Source organism: Oreochromis niloticus, linkage group LG7 (genome assembly GCF_001858045.2).
Source record: "Oreochromis niloticus isolate F11D_XX linkage group LG7, O_niloticus_UMD_NMBU, whole genome shotgun sequence".
NCBI lineage: Eukaryota > Metazoa > Chordata > Actinopteri > Cichliformes > Cichlidae > Oreochromis > Oreochromis niloticus.
This window is the reverse complement of record NC_031972.2, coordinates 46,657,238-46,684,993: the sequence shown is the minus strand read 5'-3', so window position 1 is coordinate 46,684,993 and position 27,756 is coordinate 46,657,238. Positions and strand designations below refer to the sequence as shown.

Here is a 27,756-nt window from a genome sequence, read left to right as displayed (position 1 = left end):
CTCCTCTCCTCCAACACCACATGCCCTCTGTTATTTGTTTTCATGTTGGCATTAAACTTATTATTAATCTTTTTTTTTCCCCAGTGAGGGTTAGCAGATGTTGAGCTGACGTGATCTAATAATGGCCCTAATGTAGCAGCTAGGTTGCTAATAGTGTAGCTAAGAACTGGGTCTCAGTGACATTTCCTCAACATGATTCGCTTTTCTGAAGATATTCTGAAGATATGAAGATATTTGCTCAGTAGAAAATAATAATATCCCACTGCCCCTTACACCTTCAACATATCCTTTTTCCTTTCCATTCGTGTGATCTGTTGATGATGCTGTTGTAAATCAACATTTAGTACTTAAGCATCAGTTAGCTACTGAAAAAAGCAAGTAGAAACAGAATAAAAATGTTAAATTGCAATCAAAAATTTTTTTTTAAAGGTGAGAGGTAATTTCAAACTACAACTTTTCAAACAGCTCCAAAAATTTGTCACAAAATGTTTCTGTGAGCTAAATGTACAGTTTCTCCCAGGGAGAGAAAACCCCCCCAAAAACATAAGAAGGAGAGGAAAGGACAGGAAAAAAAAGAGTGTTTTTTTTTTTCAAAGTCAACAGCTGCTCAACAAGTATATTTTTCTAATCTTTAAATTTTATTGTCCTGATTTATTAGCTTTAATTGAGATATTGGATCTGCATGTGATGTTGATAAATTGTGTTTTTGTGAAATGTCATGAAAAATAAGTTGTTACTAGTTTTGCGTTATTCACTGTTTACCAGGCACTTTAGTCCAGGCTACCTTTTATACTGACTTTGTAACTTTGTAGTGTCTAGGTGATCGAAATCTGCCATGTAACTCACTTAAGATCTGCTTATATTAGTTGTCAAAATGCACAAAGAGCAGTGATGTCAGAGTAGCAACACAAATCAGCTGGTCACATTCTGTACACAAAGAACAATGTACTGGAATGCACAAAACAAATTATTATGTGACTCATTTCTGGTTAATTCTGCGTTGCTACACCTGATCTTCAGGTTCCCCCATGCACCAAATTCCATTTTAACCCCTGCTTCTAAATGACAGAACTAAGATTTTGAATAATGGTGTGTATGGGCTGTGTGTGGTAACTGTTGTAGCTGCTGACCATGTCCATAAGCTGAATAAAGGATACAATCATAAAATATTAGTTAATAACAGTCATTGGTTTTGTGAAATGTTCATCATAGGAAACGTTCTATTGTTGCTATTGTAGTAACAGTATAAATGATATCAAATGTTTAAAAGCATACATATAAGTGGTTTTCCTTGTTAGATAACAAAAAAACACTATTGTTATCTCCACACTATTTTGGAAATAATGTAAAATCATTAAAAAAAATTCTGTAAACTGACAGAGCACCACTTCAATTGTTTCCCCTTCTGCCTTTCTTTTCTGTCCTGCCACATCCAGACGCAGCATCACCATCACACCTGTGGATTTCATACAGACAGATCTGCTCCCTGCGGACACCTCGATCTCCTTCCACGTCCATCTACCACAAAGCTCAGACCCTCCACCACTCGCTCTGTGGTCCTCTCTCTGTCGTCCCACCACGTCTGCGGAGTGGGTGCCAGCTCCCTCCCCCAGGGGTGGGAGTGAGGAGCTGGGGGACGGACTCGACAAACCCCTAGAGAATGATGCCGAGGGTGTGTGGAGCCCTGACATCGAGCAGAGCTTCCAGGAGGCCCTGGCCATCTACCCACCCTGTGGCCGTAGGAAGATCATCCTCTCAGATGAGGGCAAGATGTACGGTACGCCCATCTCTATAGTCTACTCTCTGTGTGAAGGACAGGATGATGTTCTCATGTGCACCAGGGCTGAGGATAATTCTCCATAAATTAAACAAGTCAAGAAGTCTCCGATTGATTAAACACTGTGTTACACTTTCAGACACACAGGTCCTTAGTGCATAGTGTATCATATTTGATATGACAATGATGTAGAAGTCTCAACTTTGTGAGTTGTTGAGACTTCTACATCATTGTTGCGTGTTTTTATTTCTTTTCTCTCCCAAAAAAATCTACAACTCTATAACGTTTTCAAGTGCTAAACTGCAAAGAAATGCTGGATGTAGCAAATATGATACAAATTAAAACATATATAGAAATGCATGATTTTTTTAATTTGTCAGAAAGTTTAATAAGCACTCCCAAAAAAAAAGAATTTTATGGCAATAAATTCACGGTTCAGGCTTTAAAGGGTTAAGCCATATTCACTTGCTATATATATGCACTCTTGACTCTTGACAACCATGCAAATCATTGGGCTTACTTAGACACTCAGAAATTGGCAAGTCACAGCTGACCTTTTTATGTTATAGACTAGGGGTGTCAAACATAAGGCCCTGGGAACATAATCAGCCTGGCAAAGACACCAGCAACAACAAAAACCTTCTGATTTATAAATACAGAACAGTCTGGGCAACGGGCTACCAGAACCTTTTCTGTAATTTTACACATTTATTTCTTAAGATTTAGGTCCAAAGATTTCTGCAGCATTTCTTTAGCATGTAGAAAAAACTGAGATGCACTGTTGAAATTACATTTCTTTTTCTCATATTGACATTTCTCAGGGATTAAACTACTTTACACTGACAGAAAGGGCATTTTTTTACTGGTCTTGCCACTTAAGATCGAAGTGAGCTGTATGTGGCTCATGATGCAAGATGAGTTTGACATCCGTGCCAAGAGTGATAAAGTATTAAATTTATAAATTAGGAATGATTTTTTTCTTACATTTACAATACAAATGTTAGTCATGGCATATAGAGCAAATAGTGTGAAGGTATCTCCATGAATTAGCTCTTGCCTCAACAGAAAAGACAAATGAGGTGGGATCCAAATTCTTTGACTGTGCTAAATGTGCTGTTTGAATAATATATTGATTAATATACAGTTAACTTTTCTGATGCATTCAAAGCTGTGAGAAATGAATGTGTTCATTGCTGGTTTGTCAGTAACATAATGATTTCTTGTAACTGGATTATTGTGAAATTCCCCTGTGAGCCTCTTTGACTACTTCCAAACAAAACTATTCACCGCCACACACGTCTCATTATAAACTGTACTGTATATCTGCTTAAATTAGGGCCAGTGACATTTTTAGATATGTGTTTGCATATACATGCATGGGTTTAGGTTAACTGGTGATCCCTTAGGAGTGAATGTGAGCATGAATGGCTGCCCTGCGACAGACTGGCAACCTGTCTAGGGCGTACCCTGCCTCGTGCCCTGTGACAGCTAGATTAGGCTTAGATCAAGTCAGTGTCTTATTTGTAAAGTGCAACTCATTAGCAACCTGCTGGTAACAAAAGCAATTGCAAGGAGGTTTCACACTAGTGACTGCAAGAAACCTCCAGAAACCACTTGCCAAATTACACCCTTTTCCTTAGTTAACAGTGGTTACCGGGGGATTATTGACCAGTCTCCTAGCCAGTGTGACTAGGTCCTTACACACTATTTAGTTAGTCTAAGCTACATATTAGTGTTTGGCAATTATCATAGGGCCACCAAGTGGATACAGGAAATATTATGTTTCATGCTTTGATTTAATTCTTCCTCCTGTTATATGACAGATACCCAGAAACCTTCAGACCTTGAGTCCTGGCTATATTTAAAAAATTCTGAGCTTGCATAGACTGGTGCACCCTATCAGTATGGTAAATGTGAAGTTATTGTAGAGGTACTAGGGATGCTTAAAAACAGTATGAAATATCGAACACACCTGAGATGTGGTAACAGCTTTTTAAGTTTTTATGGGTCTTGCATGTGAGAGTGGCAAAATGGCTCTACAGCACCAGCACAAAATTTCAAAAAAGAAGCCCTACATTTCACCTTCATATATGAAATCTAACATCCCAAATTCAACCCTAAAATAATCATCTTTAGTTTGTAGTTGCTACATAACTACACTGCAGGTCTTTCCATAATGAATGTGTGGAAAATGTCATTCCCAAACAGGTGTTGGGAAGGTGAGGTGACATTCCTTTACAGCGTTTTGCTGAAAGATGTTTGGCGACAGATGGTTTGGCCCCCTGAGTGACTGTTTGATAGTAGATCTGGTAGGTGGAAAACAGAGCAGCCAGAGGTAGTGGCGCTTTCAGACAGACTCTGTCATCGCCTTGTTTTGTCACCGTGCCAGACAGCTCCTTTAACTGTTAGCTTTGCCTGGCCTAGCTTAGTGACCTATTGAGGTCATGGCCGTCCTCTGATCATCACTTAAACCCTTATAAAGCCTGTAATAATAGTTGGAGTAGGGCATGAGAGAGGGGCAGGTGTGTCATTCTGTGTCACGGGGCTGTGGCGAGGGGTGAGGGAGCACTGGATCAGTAAAGGTGTGGGGGTAGGGGGGTTTTTTTTGACAAGGAAAGCACTGAGGGACCCCTTCCTCCCTGTGGGGGTCAGGGGCAGGTGATGCGCGCCAGGGAGTGCGTCGGCTTGCCAAGAATGGCATGCGTGCTTAAAGCCCGGGGGTTCAAGGCAGCTTGGCTGTAACCCTAAACCAGAATAGACGTTTACCCTTTGAGCGCCTGGAGGGGGGAGGAGGGGTGGACAAATAAACACCAAGGTGGGCAGCGGTGTCTTGTATGGCCTCGATGCACGGCACAACTCTCTCACACCTGTCTCAGCTGTGCGTATATCTGTCAGTTTCATTTTAGGTAGAAGTCATATTCTGTTTTTCTGCTGTCTCTGATTTACCGCCCTCATATCTTTTTGTCTCAGTCTCTTTTCGTTCTTAATGAACAACCGCTTTTCTCTCTCTCTCGTGTCTGCTGGTGTATCCGCCTTTCATTTCGCCTCCAGCTGTTCCCTGAGTTCAACCTGACAGCCTTGTGGCAAATCCGGATTTATGACTTGAGAAATGAGTCAGGACTGAGCCCATGCATGGCCCACTTTGCCCCCATTGCCTCTAAACAGAAAGAGCAGCCTTTGCAGCCCCTGCAGCTCCCCTTTTATCGCCATCCCCGAGGTCACCGGTGGCCAACAACTCAAGTTATTCAAGCAACCACAATCGATGCAAAGCCACTTTGAAGGTCTTTAGTGTCGTTAATGTTGTTAAAGCGCTGATGGGTGGTCTTTAATCAGGTAGCTAAATCAAATATCAACTTAGAATATCTCTAAAGGCATACATGAAATAGTAAATCCATGACTTAATGCTTTTAGAAATGTCATTTAGTTGTCTAGTGCAGGTTAAATATGGATACATAGACAAAACAAACTGTTAGCAAAATAACTGTGTGTCTGTTGGCTGAGGACGACATGCTCTGAATTTCAGGTTGAATTCCACTTCGAAGAATGAATGCCATTCTTTGCTAAACAATATGATATTGAGTCTCAAGGCAGGCAAAACAGAAGCAGTGTGTTTGGATCACCTTCTGCATTGTAAATTCCTAAATCGAATAAAAGGTTTTTCACTGCATACTCTGCATATACGCGCCACATTTTTTCCCATAATACCATGTATTGCCCCGGCCCCCGTGCCCATTACTCAACAGACCTATTAGCTTGCTTATTAGGGACGGTGTCACGGATATTGTGGCGGTTATGTGCTTCAGCAGTAATTCGACGTGCATCTGCCAAGGAAAACATTTCCTGCCTTGTGTGGCTCTCAGCAAGCGATGTGCCCCGTGGTCAGAACGAAGGCCCCATGCTGCAATAATGGAAAGAAAGTCCCAAAATGTGCTGACAGCTCTCACTAAAAGAATGTAGCTCTGGAAATATGATTATCTCCCCCTTTAATTTGTGGCCATATATCTGCCACGCTAATTTATGTGCTGCTTTTGCAAATGTAATTGTTTTCTTTTAATGATGTCTTTTTAATACCTTTCTTTTTTTAATTTAGCAGCATTATCGCTTTTTTATTATCTCTTGCGTCACACAAAGTTTTATGCAGCTGTTTGGTTTTGTCATTCTGGATTTCGTAACATCTGTGTAGGGAGCACTTTTCTCACATTTTGACGTGTCTTATTTCCTGTTTGGAAAAAAAAAAATCTGTGTTAGTGAAGTGGATAAACTCAACAAAGCTCCCCACAGTAGTGACATATTCTTTCTGTCAGTTCAGAGCAAAGAATACCCACACAGTGAATCATGCTCCCACCGCGCTTGGCTTGCACAACGTGTCAGCCCATTGTCGCTTTTTGTCAGGCGATGCAAACGTGTTTTTGTCTCAAGTCGTGCTCCTAATGAACATAACGGTAAAGGTCAGCGGAAAGCTAACAGCGAGTCCTCACCTAGGTCCAGACTGTGGCAGTAAAGTGAGAGATTCACCAGCAGTGTTGACCCGGTGACCTTTGAGGAAGCTGAAGGCCTGTGTTTTCAAGTGGTTTCCTTCAGTGGCTCTGCCTCATTTGCCTGCTTGAAAAAGTGAGCTCATATATGTAAGAAGAGGTGAAATGAAGACACTGATACAGACATAGTGCCATAGTTTGGAAAAATGAATAATGTGTTTTTTATTTATTTAGTTATTTTTTGTAGCAGTCCAGATTTTGAATTTTGACATTATCTGTTTAACCTGAAAATAATTTAGAAATAATAAAAAGTCATTTATTTAATCACCTTTATGAACTTTATGATAACAGTATACTGTCACACAAGTGTTTGTGGATATATTTTTCCTGCAATTGCATTGCATATGAATCATTTATGGGAGACGCCCAAGCCTTAATGATGATAGGATGATGATAGGATGACATGGAAGGTTCTCATGAGAAATCTTTACTCCAGGCTTAAGGCTGTCGTGGGATTTGATGCTGTCCGGAGAAACCCCCCCCCCCCCCCCTTTGCTGACTTCGGGAATCTTACACACTACTCTCTCGCTTTTTTTTTTTCACCACTGACTTCTCTCTCTGTCTCAGAGTGTAACCAGTAAGATATGGTGAGCAGCACGATCCATGTAACAGGGTTGCCTCTGCCACTTTATCTAATCTTTTCAGATCTACAAGGTTGAAAGAAACAAGCAGAAAGATCTGCCTGCAAAATTACACACGCACTTTCCTGCGTAAGTCATAGCAACTCTTAAGACACAAGTGGATTTGAAATCTGTTAGATCTTCATGCCTCTGCTCTAGTCTAATCATGGAAGTTACTCTGATAGGACAGTTTGGTTTTTGGAAGTATGCACGACACATAGTAGCTCATAGAAACACACAAATAGAAAGGAAGAGCTGCTGGAATCATCTAAAACAACACACAAACTTAAAACTGGATACTTTGATGCTGGTTCTATATATTTTAAGTGTTGTAATGAAGGGCTTGACTTGTTGCTGAAATTGAGGCTTGAGAGCAGACTTTTCAGAATCACTTCCAGTTTCTGTCAAAGGGGAAATGACATGCAGCCAAAACATTCCTGCAACCTAAATGTGACCTTTGTTTTTCTGAGCAGACACACATACACAGCTGAACATATGTTTAATGGAGACAAACTGTATGGCTGGCAGATGTCTTTAGAGAGTATCATAGGAATTTCTATAGAGTTATTATTACTATTATTATTAACACTTAAATATGGCAAAGATGCAATACAGCGTAGTGTATGGATATTTGACACACTGTTTTATGTATATATATACCCATATAAAATGTATACTTGCATAATTTATAAATGGGGTGGTCTTATCAGTTAATGTGATATGGATATCCATAGGACTTTATGCATATCAGGTTATTTCTTTACACACACATATATATATATACATACTGGATAAAGGAAAATGTCAAAACAGCAGATGCAGGACCCAGCACACCAGTCGGTGTCTATATGGTAATGTCAGGAATGCACTGGGTAGAGAGATACACTGAAAAGCAGAGGGAGTGAGATCAGACCGGGCCAGTTATAACCGCATCTGCATCTGGGAAGGGCAAATTTATGAATTTTATGACCAGCCAGGCCCGGGGGTTGACTTTGGCAGGGTTGCGACAGACCTTTACAAAACCCGTCCACTTTTCCCTGATCTTTATCAACAGGCCTGAGGAGGAAGAGGAGAAGACAAAAGACAAAAGAAGCCAACAGCTTTTCTAATGTCTTGCATGAGGTTTTTTTTCTCCATTACTGGGTACAGTTAAGAGATGTTTTGCATTGTCTGCAGGCTGGAACAGGGGCAGCTGTTTTTATACTTCGTTTATACGAATATAGATGTTTCTTTTAAAAAAAAACTTTATTTCAACACCAGCATTTCATTTGAAACCCACCTCCTAACTATTAGTTTGATAATCCAAACAACTAATTTGATTAGCATTTGGCACACAAAAAGTGTACATGTTCTAAGATGTGCAACATTCATAACTTATAACTTTACTTTGCTGAAATGTAACCACTTGTCACCGTTGTAAGCTGTTATATAAATGACAAATCAGATTGCTGTGAGGGGGCACATGCTTTTCTATGTGATATTACTATGCCTTGCAGGTTCTGTAAGGACTGTCACTGACATTCAGAGGTGGGTAATATATTTCCTATAGCACTGATATCACAATATCACATTACATAAACATTTATACCTGTATAATCACGGGCAATATGACAAAGCACGACACTAGTGACATTATAACTTTAAATTGGAGGAATATACACCTTGTCTGTCATTCACTTGTCTTGTTAACAGTTAACAGGTGTGTCTCTTTGAATGGTGGTCCAAGTGTGAAATAATGTTACAGGTGATTTTTTTTTATAGTAATGTTATTACAGCTTTATAGAAGCTGTTCTTACTTACACTTTTCCCTCACTCGTATGGTGGTGATATTATTATAAACTTTTTCCTACATTGCAAAGCCCAGCAGTATATCTTGAGCGCCATAAAACCCTGACTTCTTCTGCATCACTTTTCGTACCCTTAAGAAATGTTTCCAGAATCAGATTCCCCCTTAGACAAGTCCGTGACTGCAGGCAGTGTGATAAACAACATCAGACCGCTGACCGCTGGGTGATGGTATAATGTTCCTACTGACTTTCCTGCAGCCTTGGCTGGCACTGGTTCTCTGTCTGTGCTGGTCCCATTGGATATCATGATCTCATCGCTGTGTGACTGAGTCGCCTCTCTGATCTCATGGGTGTGTTGGAGGGTATTTTTGAGGGGCCCTTCCCCAAGCGCTCACACTAGGAGTGGCAGGGCATCTGATATGTGAGCATGAGGCGAAGTGTGTTTGACGGCTCCTTAATGAAGTTGTGTAACGCTTGAAATACATACAATATTGTCCATCGCTATGGTGATAGAATAATTTTGAAATCATTAAATTTTGAATTGAATTGTTAAATTGTTTCACTTTACTATAGAACAGAATAACAATAGCTCTTAGGAGCTATTGTTTTTTTGGGGGTTTTTTTTTAACCATCCAGCCTACCAGGAAGCTACAGCTCTAACCTCACTGTCTTTTGCTCGCTCTAAGAATGGCACTTTACAGGTTGATCAAGTTTTACAACAACTTGCATTCAGGGCATGACAAAGGTTCAAAAAATCTGGCGAGAAAAATGACAAAATTGAAGAACTGCATTCATCTGTGGAGACATGCTCACACATCTGTGTCTGCTATTTTGAAAATCCCTATTGGATATGCAACATACATCTTACTGTACACTGAAGATAAATCGGTGGGAACTGGAGGAACTTGCTGCTGTAATGTGAGGAACTCAATGCAGGCAACTTAATGTTCATTTGAGGTCAAGTACTGTGAGGACTTTGACAAAGCTCTGTGTTCGTCTTTTCAAGAGTTTGATTGCAAGGAAATGTGGAACACTTTCTTAATCCCTGGGGAATTAAAGAAATATGCATTTAGGGGCTCAAACAATCGGCCAGCGAGTGCACCTCCTGATAAACACTAAACGGTTGAGGAGTTACAGCCCTGAAAGGAAAATAAGATTGAGACGGAATGAATGCCGCAGCTGGGGCTGAAGTGTGTGTGTGTGTGTGTGTGTGTACCAGTATATGTCTGTATCGACTTGTGTGGTTGTGTGTATAAACTGGAGTGCAAAGCATTTTGGAGCAGGGTTTAGTCCACAAAAGCCTTATACAAAAGCAGTCCTACAGTTGGATAATACTGAATGTGTGTGTGAGTGTGTATGTGTTTCAGGGGCCTGAAGCTTTAGGCAGAATAATATCGACCATTTTTTTCCTCTTTTGCTCTCCAAACCGACTCTCATTTATTCTGATTCATGTCCTTATACCTTGACCATAGCAGCACGTTAAGAAAACACATTTTCTGCATATTTCAACAGTGTTATATAATGTGTAATACTTTTAGAGTTTTTACACAAAAACTCAGTAAAGTCTTCCACATGTTTTTCTAGTGGGAAAAGAGGAACAATATATTTTATTGTTGAATCCACAGTGGCACCATAGACCTATAGGTTATTTTTTTGTGCAGTAGGAATTTGTGAGTCCCACATTTCCAAAAATGTTTCATCAAGCTGATCTAAGTTTAAGTCATTTATAGCTATTTCAGTTGGTTCAGGCAGGCAACAAAGTCAAGCTTGGCCTCAAGTTGCCTAAGTTGCTTTAGTTGCTCACTGTTTTGTTTTCAAGCAATGTCTGACGTAATCAGTGGCAATGAATGCCCTGGCTGAAATACATGAATACAAGAATATGAATATATATAAACATGAAATAATGGATCTGCCTTTGAGTTTTTGCAGTCGGGCCATGAAACCTTTGCTCGTGCTCGACCGCTCTACCAGTTTTCGTAAAAAGCAATTATCAAATTTTTGCCAAGTCACACAAAACACTCGCACCAATCTCTCACTGCTTAGTATTTTACTACAGTTGGATTGCTGAGATCGGGAAATATAACACGTCTCCTGGGGTAAGAAACACATGCAGTCACAGAGTCAGTTTTTTAAACTGATTTGGAGTAGAAAACTATAAACTTCCTACAAAATCAGACCCAGACTAAACGGATGGCTTGTTTTAAACTGGTTAGTCTGCCTGTTGGTGTTACTCAATGTTTGACTTCTTGGAATGGTTTTCTGCGCTGGTTCGAGATCTTAGCGATTACTTTGTTGAGTAGAGTGAGAGTGATGGTGCAAATGGTGAAACCAAGACAAGAACTTTTGATGAAATGTAATTCTAGTTTTGATTTAATTGATAGTTAATCAGTGCATTAAAGCTCTCCATCCAGAGCACAATGTGGTTTGTAATAACATGTTATAATTATCTATTTGAGGTTTCAAGAAAGCACTTTACAAGTGCCAGATATCTGGTTGAAAGGTTATCTGTTTGTATATTCAGCAGCAAAACTTTCGTTAACACATGCTTTCGAAAAGCATTAGGTAGAAATTCATGTCTGAGTGAACTGCTTGGGTGGGATCTAAGTTTACCATGATCTCCGGGTAGAAACTGTTTTGAATTCCGCACAAAATCTGATCACTTTTACTGGCTGACAAAATGTTTGATGGGGCTTGAGCCAGGTGTTAGGTTTCCATTTTTTCATCATTCAGAGTCATCTGATTGGCCGGTTTGAGCAGCGTTGTGAGGTCTGACCCAAACATCACTATGTGAGGGGAAAATCTGACGGGTTTATACCAGGTTGTGTGTCGTGACTGATCCGTGTGTTAATTCACATGGAGATGTGGTGCCAAGGGAAAAATGACCGTGTTTAAGAGGTGGTGCAAAGACTAGCAAACTCTTGTGTGACTGGTTGTGTATATTTCTGTGAGTTTGCGTGGGTGCACGAGAGGTCCTTCGAGAGTGATTCACCCATTGTGTGAGTGATCCGGGGAGTTTGTCTGTGTCCTCACTTTTTTGCAGTGCCTAAAATTATGTGAATGTGTTGCTGCAGGGTTTCCGTTAATAAATATGTTTCTAATTGCTCCCTGGAATAATCAAAAATGAAGAAGCCTCTTCTGATTTCCTAGCACCCGTTGACATTAAACTGACTATTTTGTGATCATTTACACTTACAAAAGATTGACATGTTTGTAAAGTTGCAGCCAGGTGATATGTGGAATTTTTGCCCAACAAATGACTATAATCAAAGTGCACATTTGTATGACAGAAGCTCACAAACACACAAGTTGAACCGTTTCCTGTAAAACCTTCACTTACAGTAGTAACAAAAACGAAGGCCGCGTTTTCCATTTTAGGCCTTACACTGCAGTTTTAATTTGGAAGATGAGTTAAAGAAAACACATGATTGTTGGCCTCAATAGCAACGGGGGAATTTGGATGGGAGAGAACAAGCTCAAAATTTACTGCAGGCGTAAAAGCATATTCCATAAACATTGACATACACACCAGCTGCCTTACAGCCTCACCAGACCCGCCCCCTTTGGTCAGTGGCCTGTGTCGTGTCTGTCCTGAGTCCGGTCTGAGGATCGCATGGCTGCAGCCTCCACCTGCTCTGCCAATTGGACCTGTCTGTCAGCAGTGGCAGAGCACAGGCACACACTGTGGGGATATGAGCTCAGTGTATGCTCGGGGGGGGGGGGTCACCCCGGGACTGATGCAAGCTCTCTCACAGGCAGACATATACACTTAGCGATATACTTACACTTTCTGCCTTCAGCGTTGACACATTTGACAGCCTTGTCGTTACTTCGGGCACGTGCGTTTGCACAGTTCTCTACATGTACAGCCATCTAAATGCTTACAACACTGTGCACACTCAGGCAAATCTGTTTCAAGCTATTCATTTTGCTGATTATACTCATGATATGTGAACGTGTAAACAGAGATAGAACTTTTCTTGCCTTATCTGTTCAATTGTTTCAGTTTTCCTAACTAAGAAGCCGCGACAGTCAATTCATGTCCGTCAGTACGATTGCAATGCACTCGACGATGGGTTAGATCTGTTTCAAACCTCTGTAAAATTTCCAGTAACTGGTCCTTGCAATTAAAAAGTAAAATATGTTTTTTTTTCTCTCTTTTTGGACCCTTGCAGGAAGAAATGAGTTGATTGCACGGTACATCAAACTTCGCACAGGGAAAACGCGGACCAGGAAGCAGGTGAGTTCTCTGCAAATACCATTTGTAGCAGCCTCTATTTTTGAACCCCTTCAGAAAATCCACTCCTGTTGAGTGATGCGCCAACACCCTATACATCCCCCCCACTGAACCCTCAATCCCTGGAGGGCTGGAGATGATGATTGATTTAGGGCCGTGGCCCAATGCACAGATGCTATAAGATCATGTGTCGGTGTTGTTTCTTCACCACCTCGTGGATCTGGTGCTTGTTAGAAGGGAAAAGAAGCTGGGGAAAACAGTGATCTGGATGGGAGACTGAGGCAGGACGTGGAGGGATTTGGAACTCAATCCTCAGTCCGGTATCTGATATGGAAGAACTGATGTATGGGGCTGTGATGGATGTGGAGAGAAAGGGTCTCTGTTAAGTCATCTGTCGGAGACACTGTGGGAATGAAAAGAGATGATTAGAGATGGAAACAGAAGGAGGGGCAGTGGCAGATCAGAGATGAGTAGTAGGACAGGTTGGAGGCAGAGAGGGACACCTGCTGGTTTATCTGTGGCAAACTGACTGCAGTTCTCCAGAATGACTACATACGACTATAGACCTGAAATCACAAATTGGATTTCGTCCAAAATGTGTTCTGTAAATTTTTCATAATAATTATAGAATTCAAGCGAGAAATGGGATGAAAATGACAGTGTTTCAATAAAAATACATAAATCTCAAGCACCACTACAGACAAATTAAAACTTCTTCGACTTTAATAACACACAGCAGCAGGTTAAACAATTCAGTTAAATCCATTTTTTTTTAATGTAGCATCAAAATACAACAACAGTCACCTCAAGACGTTTCATATTATAAGGTAAAGGTCCTAAAATAGTATAGAGAAAACCCCAGTAATCAGATGACCCCCTATGAGCAAGCACTTGGTGACAGTGGGAAGGAAAAAAATCATTTTAACAGGAACAGCCAGAGTCAGAGAGGGACAGCCATCTGCTGCCACCGTTTGGTGGTGAAAGGGGGGAAGACAGGACAAAAGACACACTGTGGAGGAGAGCCAGAGATTAAAAATAGCTAATGCAAAGTGAGAAAAGGAGCTGTGCACAATTTGAGTAAGTGGCACATTTGTCCTCTGGGGTTTCATTTTGGTCTTACATATCCAAACTAGACAGCTGTACTACGCATGTATTCAGTTCCTACGGTGAGATCATTGGGAAAACATGGATCATGCTCAGGATTGATACATCACAACTGTAACTGTGGCTAAGTTTTAATTATTATTATTTCCTGTAGAGAATCATTATTCTTTAAAAGTCTTCAATTACTGAAAGAATTTCAGTTTTGCACCATGAATGCAGTATCATTTGCAAAAGTGATATTGCTGTGAGTATCTAATCATTTAAGTATATAAAAAAGAAGGACAGACAGGTGGTTAAGAAATCTATGTTCACCCTATAGGTTTACTTTAGATACCACTTTTGCTAAGATAGGTATGTTTTCTTTATATGCACGTCTGGAATGTCAGAATTCCCTGAAAAAGAAAATAAATTTTGATACTGAAGTTTATCTGGAATTTCACCGCACTTTGCAGATTTCACTGTTGCTCATTGAAAAAGCTGTTTCACATAATTTACCAGAAAGCACTGTACATAAACAAATAAAATAAAATAAAAAAACACAGAGAAAGCAGGACTGAAAAATAACACATAAAATTTTAGTTGCCACATATGTTCCCAGGAACAGTCTTTGCAACTCTGAGTATTCCACAAGAAAAAAGTAAACTCCTAGGCACTAAACTCAGTGGGCAATGGCTCACTTTTCTCATAAACCATAAATCTCATAATTCCTAATTTAACCCCTGGCTATACTATACATAACCTATATTTGGGTGTCAAATAACAGTGACGGCGTGAAAGGGATCACTTATAGTGATGCACATGTGGCTTGAAAACAACTTCAGATGGATGAATATTAGTTGACCTCAGGTTTAAATTGACCTGTTCTCTAACGTTGCTGATCGTGCACAGATGAGAAACAGAGTAGCTCGTAGTTACCACACCTTTGGCCAGAGTCTCCAGTTCACCTGCCTTTGTCTTTTAAACTGTGTGAGGAAGCTTGACCAGCGGGAAAACCATTTAAACAGACAGTTGTGGTGCTTTATTACATTCAGTTGTTTTTGTTGTCTGTGCTTTCCAGGTGTCTAGTCATATCCAGGTTCTAGCCCGACGGAAGGCCAGGGAGATCCAGGTGAAGCTGAAGGTACGCTACGTGAGTCAAACTGCTTTTATACATTCTCAAAATGCTTTTGACAATTCAAGATATTATTATTATCATTATTACCACTGGATTTGACTATAATTTAGCTATAATCAGACCAAAGTATCAGAACTGAGGTGCTGTTAATGCTGTGATATTAATGGGCTTGAGCAGTAACAGATGGAAAAGAGGTGAAAATATTATTACCCTATATGATTTTCTCTCATAATGAAGTTCCATGCTTCGTTAAAAGCGCTGCGCTGCCGTTCACATTCCATTAAAACAAATACATAAACGACCGGCTATCTTAATTGCACCCTCTAATTGATGCTGGTTATAAATGCGATGCTGGCACATTTCAGTGAAATGTGAACATGTTTCCCCAAAGCCCGAGGCTTTCTGTGCACGCCTGTGAATATGATGATCCAAACACAGTTTTCAGGAAATAAATGAATCCCTGTATTATTACTGCCAGGTATTACATTTATTAAGTGCCACAGTAAAAGTTTTCCGAGTGGTACGCTGAGCATTTACACATCCCTGTCCCCCCAGTACTTTCTCAGTTTGCATTTCTCATCCTCATGCGCTCGCATACTCGCAGTCACAGCAGGCAACAGGACTCTCCCTCGCCTTGGATGGTAGCCACGAGGGTTCAGCTGGCAGGGCTCTGCGCTGGTCACAGGGTTGGCCCCTGTGACAGGCCTTTTTTAAATGCGTCTTTGGTGTAACTGAGATCCCTGCCACATGTACCCCCCATATTTCAGCTATGCCCTTGTGTTAGCCAGTTCTGGGAAGAAGAATGCACCCAGTGGCCTTGCCCATTTGGGCTTGGCGGCAAGTGCTTGTAGTCCTCTGTGGTCTGCGGACTGCTGAAGGAGTGGATTCAAAAACAAGAGCGATATCACTTTACAGTATTGCTCATAGTTTAAACATTTTGTCCTTTATCTCTTTTTTAAAAGTCATTTTTGTGACATTAGAATTTACCAGTTCTGAGATTGTTATGATAAGCATATCAACATATCACCCCGTTGCCTGCAGTGACTTAAAGTATGACCTCTAACAGAAGCTAGTTGTCATCACTGGCTTGCCCCTGCCAAAGCAATAAACTTAACTCTTGACCTAAAGGTCCTTGACTGTAATATCACCTTCTCTGCAGCTCTCTGACTGGCAGGGATTCACCGATGATGCAAGCTGGCCTCTGCCTTTCATTTCCCCTTTTAGGGCTCTGCTTGTGTTAGTGGAGAAGTAGGACGCCGACTTAAATGGAGTCTGATGAGTGCTGTCCCTTTGCTTTCTACTGTCTGTTTAATCTTACTCTCACTCTCTCGTCTTCTGTCTCTGTAGGATCAGGCTGCCAAAGACAAGGCCCTCCAGAGCATGGCCACCATGTCATCAGCCCAGATCATATCACCCACAGCCTTCCAGAACAAGATGGCTCTCCAGGGCCTGTCTCGGCCAGCTTACCCCACTAGTGGTGGGGTGAGTCTTCATGTCTTCCTATAAACCTGAGCAGTAGCTCCATTTATATAGAAAATATCAGTGTAGCCATCAAGGAGTCTGTGGGTTTAATGCTTTAAAAATCATATACTCATACATGTATATCATATTCTGGTAGGCGAGTTACTTGGTGAATTCAGATTGTCTGCTTACAATTTTTACATTATTGTGAATAATGAAGCTTGATTTCTTTTAAGAAGCACTTGTCAGCTCAGGCTTACATCTTGAATACATAATAAGCACCTCGGTATGAGGATTACTGTTATGATACAACAATTTAACGTACTTTCCCTTCTTTCTGTTTTGTAAGTTTTGGCACGGGGCACTTCCAGCACAGCCAGGAAGCCATGAAGAGTAAGTAGTCGTTGGTTCTTTTCCTGAGTGCTGTCTATCATTAGTTTCTCATGCTATAAGTTTATTAACCATCAGATAAATTTCACCTGTGGAATTAATCTCAGAGCAAATGAAAACACATCAGTGCAATTATAAAGAAAAGTCTTCAGCTGCCTGACATTCAGCATACCACTCTAGCTCCTGCGTCTTGAGAGGTCAGGTGATCCAATTAGTATATGAGAAGGGGTCATGAGGCCAAGACGGTGCATAATGTCTCTCCCCCTCTCTTGTCTGTCTCTTCTCTCCAGCATTAAGCCCTTTTCCCAACAGAGTTATGCCATGCAAGCGTCTGGCCCGGCCCCGATAACAGGTGGGTGCTCTTTCTTTCCTCCGCCGTGTTGACAGAAGGCTGTCGTGTCAGCAAAGTGACGAGACAACCCAGCTCATCATAAAGAGCTTGCATAATGCTCACACAAATCGCAGCAATTTTGCTGCATTATCAACTTTTACTCAAGTCACACTCAAACGACACGTTCACATGGTTGCGGCCTTTTCTTCTGCAGTTTATGATAACACACAGGGGCTGTCCATGTCTCCTGGTGCCCCCCCTTGGCAGGGTCGAAGTATCGCCAGCTCCAAGCTGCGAATGCTGGAGTTCTCCGCCTTCCTAGAGCAACCTCAAGACCCGGAGACTGTAAGTAAAGTGGATCCATCAGTGGTTCAGTTAGAGTTATTATTACCATAGTTGAAACAAAGGCTTACTCTTAAAAAATGAAAATGAATAAATAAAAGAATCCTCCTCCACACCTGCCAGTGGTCCTTATACCTTGATTAAGAAATATTTTTCTCCTATAAACAAAAGTAAAGCTACAAATTTTGAAGTCAATAAGTAACTTTTCTGCTACTTTTGATTTTATTTTATGGCAAAAGCCGATATTAAAAGCAAATCTGGCAGTTGAAAACTGCATTGAACTATGCAAGTGTGACTGCAACTAAAAAAAGATCATGAGATGAACTCAAAGAATACACACAACACATTAGATGATCAGGAATGTTGCAAGTGGAAAGAAAAAGGGTGGGACCCTTGAGACAGGTGATGGGATATCACAATAAAGGCGATCAAATGTAGCGGCTGGCTTCTTATAACAGATGTCAGATAGCAGCCAACAGAGGCATTCAGCAAATGAAACATTTGCCATTTCTGGATGCGTTCATTTCCTGATATGCACTTTTGTTTCTCCAGTTCAACAAGCACCTGTTTGTGCATATCGGCCAGTCCAATCCGAGCTACAGCGACCCCTATCTGGAGTCAGTGGACATCAGGCAGATCTATGACAAGTTCCCAGAGAAGAAAGGGGGCCTGAAAGAGCTGTTTGACAAGGGGCCACCCAACGCTTTCTTTCTCGTCAAGTTCTGGGTAAAACATTTCTCCGCATTTGTTTTGGTTTGTTTTTTTTTTATCTCTTTATAGTTTTATATGATCTTCCCTTGTTTCTTCCTTCTAAGCTCACTTCATTTATCTCAAACTAATTTCAGATGAAACTCTCCACTGTAATTTTTTACTCCATATAAAGCCCAGTATGATAGCTGTGTGTGGCATGTTTTATACATCATCATATAATCCTCCTGAAGTCATGAAGGTGAAGTGAGAGTACAGTGAATGCTCATGTTAATGTTTTGTAGCACCTGTTGGCTGTTAATGGCCTTGCGGTGTTAACTGTGTTGAGATAGCTTAAGCATTGGAGTTAAATGAACTTAAGTGTGATTTAGGGCTAGAATGAATGGAAAGTCATGGCTCCCTGACCCGATTGGTGGTTTATATGCCAGCAAAGAAGGCCTTGCTGTCCAGCATGCATTTGCCTTGTGTGTATTTGTATATTTGCCTGTGATGTGTGTGTGTGTGTGTGTGTGTGTGTGTGTGTGTGTGTGTGTGTGTGTGTGTGTGTGTGTGTGTGTGTGTGTGTGAGACAGGAACCTTGGGGAGAGTGGCAGGCCTGATCTTTCACTAGGAGAAATGTGATCCGAGACACCTGTCTCTGCACTATTAGACTGACCAACCCTCATACCCCCTCCTTATATTCTTATTTATAGATAAGCCCCACCAAAAGTGCATACACACACACACAGACAACAACGAATCACTCCCATTACCCTCACCATCACACGCTGAGAGTGATTTAGGGAATAAAGCATAATAACAAAGTCAACATAAGATACAAGCAGACAAATAGCCAGGTTTCACAATGAGCTCACCCGAAACCCTGGCTGATTAGGTCCCACACCCGCTTTCACACCTTGGTGCATGTGATTAGAGGATCACCAGGGGGTCCTTTGTCCCTCCTTGGGGGGATACTCCCACTGGGTTTAAATCTGGGACTCTCGGCCATTTGACCTTAGAACTGAAGAAGCTTCTCGGATGAGAGGTGAAACGTCTTCAAGCAACTTAAAGAAGTCCAGACGCTTTTCTTTGCAAACTCCTTTGACAAATAGATGGTAGTGTGATTCCCGATTATCCACTGGAAATCTGAGGAAACTCCAAGTTGAGGACATAAAAATGAGACAGAGAAGAGAGAAAGAGAGCGAGAGACACAGACATTGACTTTGTCCATTATTTTGGTTTGTTTCTCTGGCCATTTGCTTTAGTATTTGCATCACTTCTCCACATAATATCAAATAAAAACACCTTTAAAAGGACCAACTCTGAAGTAAATAAATGACAGAAAATCAAGGATGGACAACCTCTTTACCAGTGGCTGTGATAGAGCAGGTCATCTACTAACCTGAAGGTTGGTGGTTCGATCACTGGTTCCCTGGTTACTCCAGTCAAAGTATTTTTGTACAAGATGCTGAACCCCAAGTTGCCCTCCAATGGATTCATCCAAGATAGAAAAATAGAAAAATGTGCTTGTGTGAATGGGTAAATGAGGACAGTGTAGAGTAGAAAAGCTCAATAAAACAACCGGTCTATTTACCAGTAAGACTTAGTAAGTTTATAAGAATCCAACAACAATATATAACTTAGCTATGGGCAGACAGTTTAGGTTTATGCATTATTTTTAGTGTGTGAAGGATTGTGTGGGGGTAAATCTATGTTACAAACACATCCAAAGCAGAGGTTTTGCTGTCTGAGACAGACGCCAGTGGTCAGTGTTTCCCACTGATGTTCAGTAAACAGATCGGCATCCAACTGCCGCGGCAGGTGCCGAATCTGACAGGGTGGGGTGGAATTACCTTTAAGCTTAAAATGAGTTGAAAGTACGGTGTGTCTTGAGGAGAAGCGTTGTGAACAGCCATAGGTTTCATACAGCTTTGTATATACTTTCACCACTTTGCTGTGTTGCTTGCATGTTGATGGCTGAGGCAGAATGGAGGCTGAAGTGACAAAGTGACAGAAAACAATCAAATCTTACTGGCTTGACAAATTACTGGATTGTTTCACACAAAAATATGCCCATGTGAAGGTGACACGGTATATTAAAGCTTTAACTGCTGCTGTGTGAGGCCTCCAAAGATGCTGAATGTCAGGTTCAAAGTGCCGCCTTGCATCCGATTGCACCAGATGGCTTTGTATGTATGGCATTACCCTTCTCACATGCTTGACTTACATATTATTTATTGTAGACAGATAAAAGACATTGGTGAGTGGCACCATATTGGAAGTAGTTTACTCCAGGGTTGGGAAGAGCAGCTGGTCGAGCTGTGGCATTTGAATCGGGGGCGAGGGGAAGAAGGGGATGAGTAGCCCTGCCATATATCACTGAAAGAAAAGAGAGCAAGACAGCAATAACGGGCAGGAGGTAGAAATAGAGACACAGAGGGTGTGAACAAGAGATAGGGGTAGCAGGAGAAATGCTGGGTGGCATTAACCCAACAAGTCATCAGTGAAATATTACTCTCGATTCATGTCAGAGCCTGGTGGAGTCAACAGTTATGACATATCCAACTTGCTGGAGGAAAACAAGCTCATAACACTGTCCCCCCCCTCCCCCCAAGCCTGTTCATTTTATCATGTCCCAAGGGGGTCCTCCAATTCTCAAGGCATCCATGACAAAACCCAGAAATGCTGCAAAAACAGCTGGGTATTTCAACAGCTACAGTGGAAAACCCCCCAGAAAAGATGCTCTTGGCCATGAGAATAAGCAAAATGAAATCCTTAACACATCTGAAAATATGATAACCTTATTTAAGCCATTGTAAAAGATGGAAAGAGGCTATTTGGTATCACTGCAGTCATATGGCCACATAGCAGGTTGTGACTTCGGGGTGTGCTGAGGCGCAGGTTGGCATGGTGATGGTGACAGGCGGCTGACCCGTCTCCAAAGCTATGGTATTCTAGATTGAATTTCCAGCAAACCTCCCTGTCGGCCACTCTCTGCCCTGCTCCTCTCCCCATCTTCTTCTCCTTCACCCCCTCGGCGCCCGTGGCCCTGTCCTAACGGATTGTCTCACGCCTTTGAAGTGCAGAGGGAATCTGATTTGAGCTGGCTCTGCTAAATTGTTACACAGCCAGCCTGCCCACCATGATCTAATCAGCCAATTGCACGCTGCTGATTGTAATTGGATGAATTCCCTCGCAGGCTGTTAGGGAAGCAGGGAATGGCAGTTTGAGGAGGGTCACTAGGCCCCAGGGATGAAGACAAATAGAGGAATTACATGAGCCAGGGATGAAGATGAACGGGGTGATGAAGAGATGAGAGGAGGCTGAGCGGTGTCTCAATGGCCCATTAGGAGACAAGAGCCCGACAGGGGAAAAGGTAAAGCAGCTCAGCTGTCTGACAGAAGAGGCGTCACCTCAGTCTGATACAAAATCTGATTATGCTCACCTCAGTTCAAACTTGAGCTAGTGGGGGGATTAGAGGTGGGTGAACCTGCTTCATCTGAGAATAAAGAAAGTTGAATCTAAGCTGCCTTTGAACTCGTGAGGCCATATTTTCCTCATAGAAACTATTCAGCATTCCAGCACTTTTGGTTCTTGCTCATGACAGATGTCAAAATTGCTTCTTTTTCACAATCTAAGCAACTTATCGTCTTGCCTCAGGCTGCTACATGTTATATAGATTTTGTGAGTTTTGATTAGAAACACTACAAGTCCAAGATAAATCCAATGGACGCTTCCTGTAAGTAGAGTGAACACAATGCCGCTGGAATGCTCAGCAAAATCATCTGGCACGCTTATACATACAGTGAGGTAGAGGAATTATATGAGCCATAAAGATGAACAAGGTGATGAAGAGATGAGAGGGAGCTGGGCGGTACATCTTGGCAATCTTTAGGCTGGATTTGACTTGGGTAAATGAGGATCTGTCCTGTAAGCACTTCTTGGCTTACCAAGGTTACCTCTCAAGCTTTGTTGAGCCGGAGCACCTTTGACGCAGAGATCCATAGGTGTGGAAATTTGTAGATTACAGATCTGTATGAACTGTTTATCCTCAAGTATGTGAATGTGCAGTGTGGTGCATGGGTAGAGCACACATCTCCATTTAAAGGGGGTGAGGTCTTTATACACCACCAAGCTGTTTTAATCACCATGGTTCCCTTTGGCCAAGTATATATTAACACATTATCTCTTTCTTCCTTCCAGGCGGACCTTAGTGTAAACCTGCAGGATGACAGCAGCTTCTTTTATGGTGTGTCCAGCCAGTACGAGAGCTCTGAGAACATGATTATCACCTCATCCACCAAGGTCTGTTCCTTTGGCAAACAGGTGGTGGAGAAAGTCGAGGTAAGAATGCGATACTGGAAGGTGTCAAGTGTCATTTGTTATGTCAACTTTTATTAGAGTATATACACTTATGCTGCCATATTAATGGAATTTTTGCACTGTTTTGCATATTTTGCGGCACAATTTGTTTTTCTTACTTTTTCCAGCCTGTTCATCCAAATGTGCCCACTGGGCAAAGAGTCAGGCTTCCTCTTATTTGTTTGGGGTCCCAGTAGAGATGTTATCTAACAGATGTGGCTAACTTCTTGGCTCGGAGCAATGCCGTCTTCAGAGTTTATTAAAGAGGCCCTTTGAAATATTTATGACACGAGCAGAAAGGACATTTTATGATTTTATAGCTGTTCCTTTTATGAGAATTGTTTATGAAAAAAAACTCTTGTCGGACCAATAAACGTCATATAACCTGTAATTCTAGCTGTTGTCACTCTGGAAATGTACCCAGCAACAGACTGGGATATCTCTACATGCTAGTCAGGACTGAGAAAAATTAAATTTGCAGCTTTTTTGTTAAATAAGATAGGTGTGATTGAAAGATTTAAATCACTATTAAAAGTGTTCTATTGTGAAGATGTGAATTTCATCCAAAACTAGATTCAGCTGGAGGACTGTATTATATTATAAGAATATTTTTTTGTCATCAGTGATTACATTTTTTAAATTTTTTTGTTGGTGAGATATTAATATTTAAATTAATTCATTAAAAAAAAGGTGACCACTTATAATGTTTATTTGCTTAATTTTTACGCAACTTTTATTAGTCAGCCATTTTTTCCTGTAAATATCATTTTTTTTAGTTCAGCTGTTTTACAAAACTGACACCTTCCACTTCTCCCGTTTATCGGCAGTAAAGTATATATTTGGCTCCAATTCAGGAAGTTTGCGTCACTGATTGAATGATGGAGGAGTGATGTTACGACATAAAGAGGTCATGACCACATCAAAAACCACAATTATCACACTGAGGAGTGAATAACCGCCACCGCAGATTCCAGTCAGTTACCGCTGATCTGTGGTCTGTAAACTGACGCGATTCACAAGTTTCCCCAACATGAATAACTGTTACGTTTCCCGTTAACCATACACAATAGCCGCCCCGCCCCCACTCGCTGCTGATGGATTGTACAATATAAGCACATACACACATATCCCTAGGTAGAGCCATCTGCCTCAATCGGCCACATGATGATATTTAATGGCTTCATTATTTGATTACGGTTGTCACAAGAAATATGTTTATTGTCAAATCTGGCATGCCATATGCCGCATTAGGTATATTATATTACAAACAATACCGCTTATCACATACAGTAGACCTAGACGTTCACATCCAATGCATCCATTTGAGTTTCAGTGGGCTATGTATCCCTGCGTTTTTGCAACAGATTTCACATTTCATCCATAAATGTGTTTTTTAAATTCTCTTTCAGTTTGATGTATGTTCGCAGATATTAAACTTCACTCGTATGTGTCTGTTCCCCTAGACGGAGTACGCGCGTTTCGAAAATGGACGCTATGTGTTTCGGATCCACCGCTCTCCGTTGTGTGAATACATGATCAACTTTATCCACAAGCTTAAACACCTGCCGGAGAAGTACATGATGAACAGCGTACTGGAAAACTTCACTATCTTACAGGTACCAACTTTCAAATCTGTGTAGTACGTATAAAACTACAGCTTACCTTTCCCCAGGCTGTTAATGAGGAGAAATAAGCTTCTTCTCTTAAGCTGCGCTGATATCATATAGTTTGGACTCAAATTACGAGCAGCAGAGTGGAGTAAAAGTATTTCACATCACAACTCTGAAACTAGACTAAAAATAAACAGTTTAGCCAGCTAGTAAATACTAATGGAGGATACAAAACTATAATCACTTGTTTTAATAAAATCATATATTTCCACACTACTTCAACCTGGATTCACTTGCTAACTATTTACAAATTGCAACAACAGAAAATAAGCAGATTGCAAATTTTATATAGGGTGAGTGCAAGTTTAGTAGCAGTGCTGAGTTTAACAGCAAATTTTGGTTTTGTTTGAGTCGTAATTTAGGCATCTAAATTCTTTTTGTTTTAGTCTAGTTTTAGTTGAATAAATCAAATTAAGCGATTATTCAGCTGACTAAAGTATGAAGTGTAAAAGTTTTGGTCCACACAGTCAGTCTTCTTTTAAGGGTCTTATTTTCCATATCAAATGCAAACTGTGTCTATTCTTATCTTCCTCCCAAGCATGGACATTTTGTCATGTTTTCATGAGAAACAAGGACCTTGGAAGCCAGCTGTTACTCCCCCCAACCCCCCAAAAAAGGTGTACTGTTACTGGGGGCAGATAAAATGTGCATGTCTAACCATAGGAGATTAGTTCTGATTGGATAACTTCCAAATTCATCCCACCTTTCTACACAACTTAATTAGTTCTGATTGGATCTCATCTCTCCAGAATATTTTCATCTTATTATTTGTTGACAAGCATGTTTATACTTGTCATCATAGTTTCTGTCCTCCTGCGTTAGTTTTTATTCAGTCATGGTCTTATTTTCATTGGAAAAAAGGCTATTGACAAAAAGTATGACGAAAATTATTGGTCAATGAAATTAACAGGGGTTAGCAGTGGATAACATACTAAAATAACAACATTAAAATAAACACTGTATATATATGTATATGTATATATACATATATATACAGTTATATATATACTTTGCTGTTAGCAAAGATCTACTGAGAATATTCTCTGAGTGGTGTCATAAACACATTATCTAGTCTTTAATTAGATTCGAGCCACTGTTGTCTAACACATCTTTGCTCTGCAATGCATTCGCTGTACTTTATCATTCATGTCATTCCAATGATAGTGCTCTGTGATGATAAGCACACAGGTCCACGTGCATTAACAATATTTATGGAGGCACTTTCTCTCAAATTTAGAGTTCTTTTTGTAGACTTCACCCCGCTTTGTAACGGGTGTGAAACAGGAAATCTGTGGTCTTCAGCTAAGTACTGCTGTGGTATTTCCATTGGTTAACCATGACAGACCAGAAACAGCTGGAACCATTTTAATTTTATGCCTTCTAGTTGGACTTTTCTGAATGAGCCGGTGTGCTCCTCAGTGGATAGTGGGGTGTATTGTCATAGTAACCAGGGGGGCCTGAAAGACAGGGTTTTAAAAAATGTGTTCCTTCTATTGGAGGCTCCATTCCTACACTCCTAGCAAAGGCACAATGACCATATTGAGCCCACACTGATGACTACATGGCAGCATGTCATTAGGCTTCTCAATGGGGTGATTTAGCTCATATGAACCACAAACATCTCATACACAGATGTGTATACATATAGATGACAATACACACAGACAATACTGCAGAGCTGAGCACAATGATGTGACAAAAGTTGCTTTCAGTGCAACGCTGTTAAACATAAGGAGTTTTTCCCTGTCATGTTATCCATGTTGCCTTTCCATAAATGCCAAGCAGTACTTTAGATACATATCAGCCTTATGTATAGAATAGCACCATTTCAGCCAAGGGATTGTGTGTCCAGTTACTCATTATTAGTGTGTATGTGTCAGTAATTAGTCAGTGTATTTAACTAATGAACCGGCCAGGGAGACTAGTTAGGGTTTGGTGTCTAGGCTCTAGGCTCATCACTCCACATGAATATGCTACATTTAAGCAATAAGTAAATACGCCCTATCCACCATCCCCACAGCCTAAAGGTGGATGCTGGGCTGGTGGAGAGGTTGAAACGGCGAGCACTGATGCAGGGATCTGGTGGCAATGTGATGTCCAAGTGAGCATCGGGAAACTTTACTGCTTAAATCAACTGCCAAATTGGGAGGGTGTATTCGGTATCTGCGTGAGAAGAGGGAGCCATGTTACGTGGGTATGATGCAGTGGAGCTCGAGTTGCCTGCCTAAACTAGCTGGCAGGCTCACTTCATTAGTGATGTAACAGAAAGCCACGGCTCTGCCAGAACCACAAACAAAAAATAAACCTGCAGTTATTAAAATCGGTGTTTGCATTTTAGGTAAAAACACGACGAACCAAGCGTCACAATATGACACCAGTTTGTGTTTGTCTACAGGTGGTGACTAACAGGGACACACTGGAGACCCTGCTGTGCATAGCCTACGTCTTCGAGGTGTCCACTAGTGAGCACGGCGCGCAGCATCATATTTACAGGCTAGTCAAAGACTGACACGGCCTCTCACTCTGAACTTACCAGTTCTAGACCCATTGTAGCACACCGGTGAGCAACAACACTAAACAATAGACTACTTCCTCCACAAGATGAAATCATACGAGGCGGTCGGGAGCCTGGAGAAGCACAGGCTGTGAAGGTTTGTGCAGGAACACAACTACTGCTGAACAAGAGTTAGATTTGGGACTGTGGAAGTTGAAACTGGCTGTGTGTGAAGAGGAGGACCACTGTGTACACTGTGGTTTCTATGCCAAAGGAGCCAAACATAGCCAAGAAGACCTGCATGAGAGAGTTGTAATTGGTGGTGTTTTTTTCCATCTCATTTTTACTAGCGCTTGTTTTTAATTTAGATTCTTTTACACACATGCATGTGCAGGGGATGTTTGTGACAGAGAAGTCTGGCTGCCTCAGGGTGCCATCTAGTGACTTAAATATAAATATATATAAAAATGGGAAAAATAATAAAAGTATACTGAGAATCCCTTATTTGCACATCCAAAAGAAAAAAACCCACTGTTTTTTGTGCCAATGTTTTGTGTTACTGGAGCGATTATGTACAGTGCCACAACCTTCTCCTCTTAACAGAATTACGTTGACAGGTGGCTAAAACGATTTAAAAGAACTTGTATTCACTTTGTTTGATGTTGAATGTTGAATGTTTCTTGTCTTACTGTTTTTTGATTGAAAACTGTCTGACTGCAACAAAAGGCACATAATAACACTGCTAACTTGAACCAGATTTGGACTTGTAAGCCGATTATCGAAGTTGTCTGCATCTGTAACTTGCCCTGAGGTGTCACATGAAAATACAAGTGTTTCTTACATAAGTC

The 27,756-nt window shown here is 41.0% G+C and overlaps 1 protein-coding gene across 1 annotated transcript; it reads left to right on the top strand.

Moving 5' to 3' along the window:
- The first annotated feature begins 1,643 nt into the window (after nt 1-1,643).
- On the top strand, nt 1,644-27,756 carry tead4 (TEA domain transcription factor 4). The gene is made up of 11 exons (XM_025909265.1): nt 1,644-1,772; nt 12,892-12,956; nt 15,115-15,186; nt 16,519-16,653; nt 16,982-17,025; nt 17,313-17,374; nt 17,568-17,698; nt 18,248-18,421; nt 22,586-22,726; nt 24,208-24,360; nt 26,810-27,756. The coding sequence occupies exons 4-11, from the start codon at nt 16,552-16,554 to the stop codon at nt 26,921-26,923; spliced, it is 921 nt and encodes a 306-aa protein (XP_025765050.1). The 5' UTR covers nt 1,644-1,772; nt 12,892-12,956; nt 15,115-15,186; nt 16,519-16,551; the 3' UTR covers nt 26,924-27,756.

What these genes read in the sequence shown, in the direction of transcription:
- tead4 (XM_025909265.1), top strand. Translation starts at nt 16,552, where the DNA reads ATGGCCACCATGTCATCAGCCCAGATCATATCACCCACAGCCTTCCAG. An exon ending in AGGTGGTGGAGAAAGTCGAG is followed by an intron (nt 22,727 to 24,207) that starts GTAAGAATGCGA and finishes CTGTTCCCCTAG; the next exon opens with ACGGAGTACGCGCGTTTCGA. An exon ending in AAAACTTCACTATCTTACAG is followed by an intron (nt 24,361 to 26,809) that starts GTACCAACTTTC and finishes GTTTGTCTACAG; the next exon opens with GTGGTGACTAACAGGGACAC.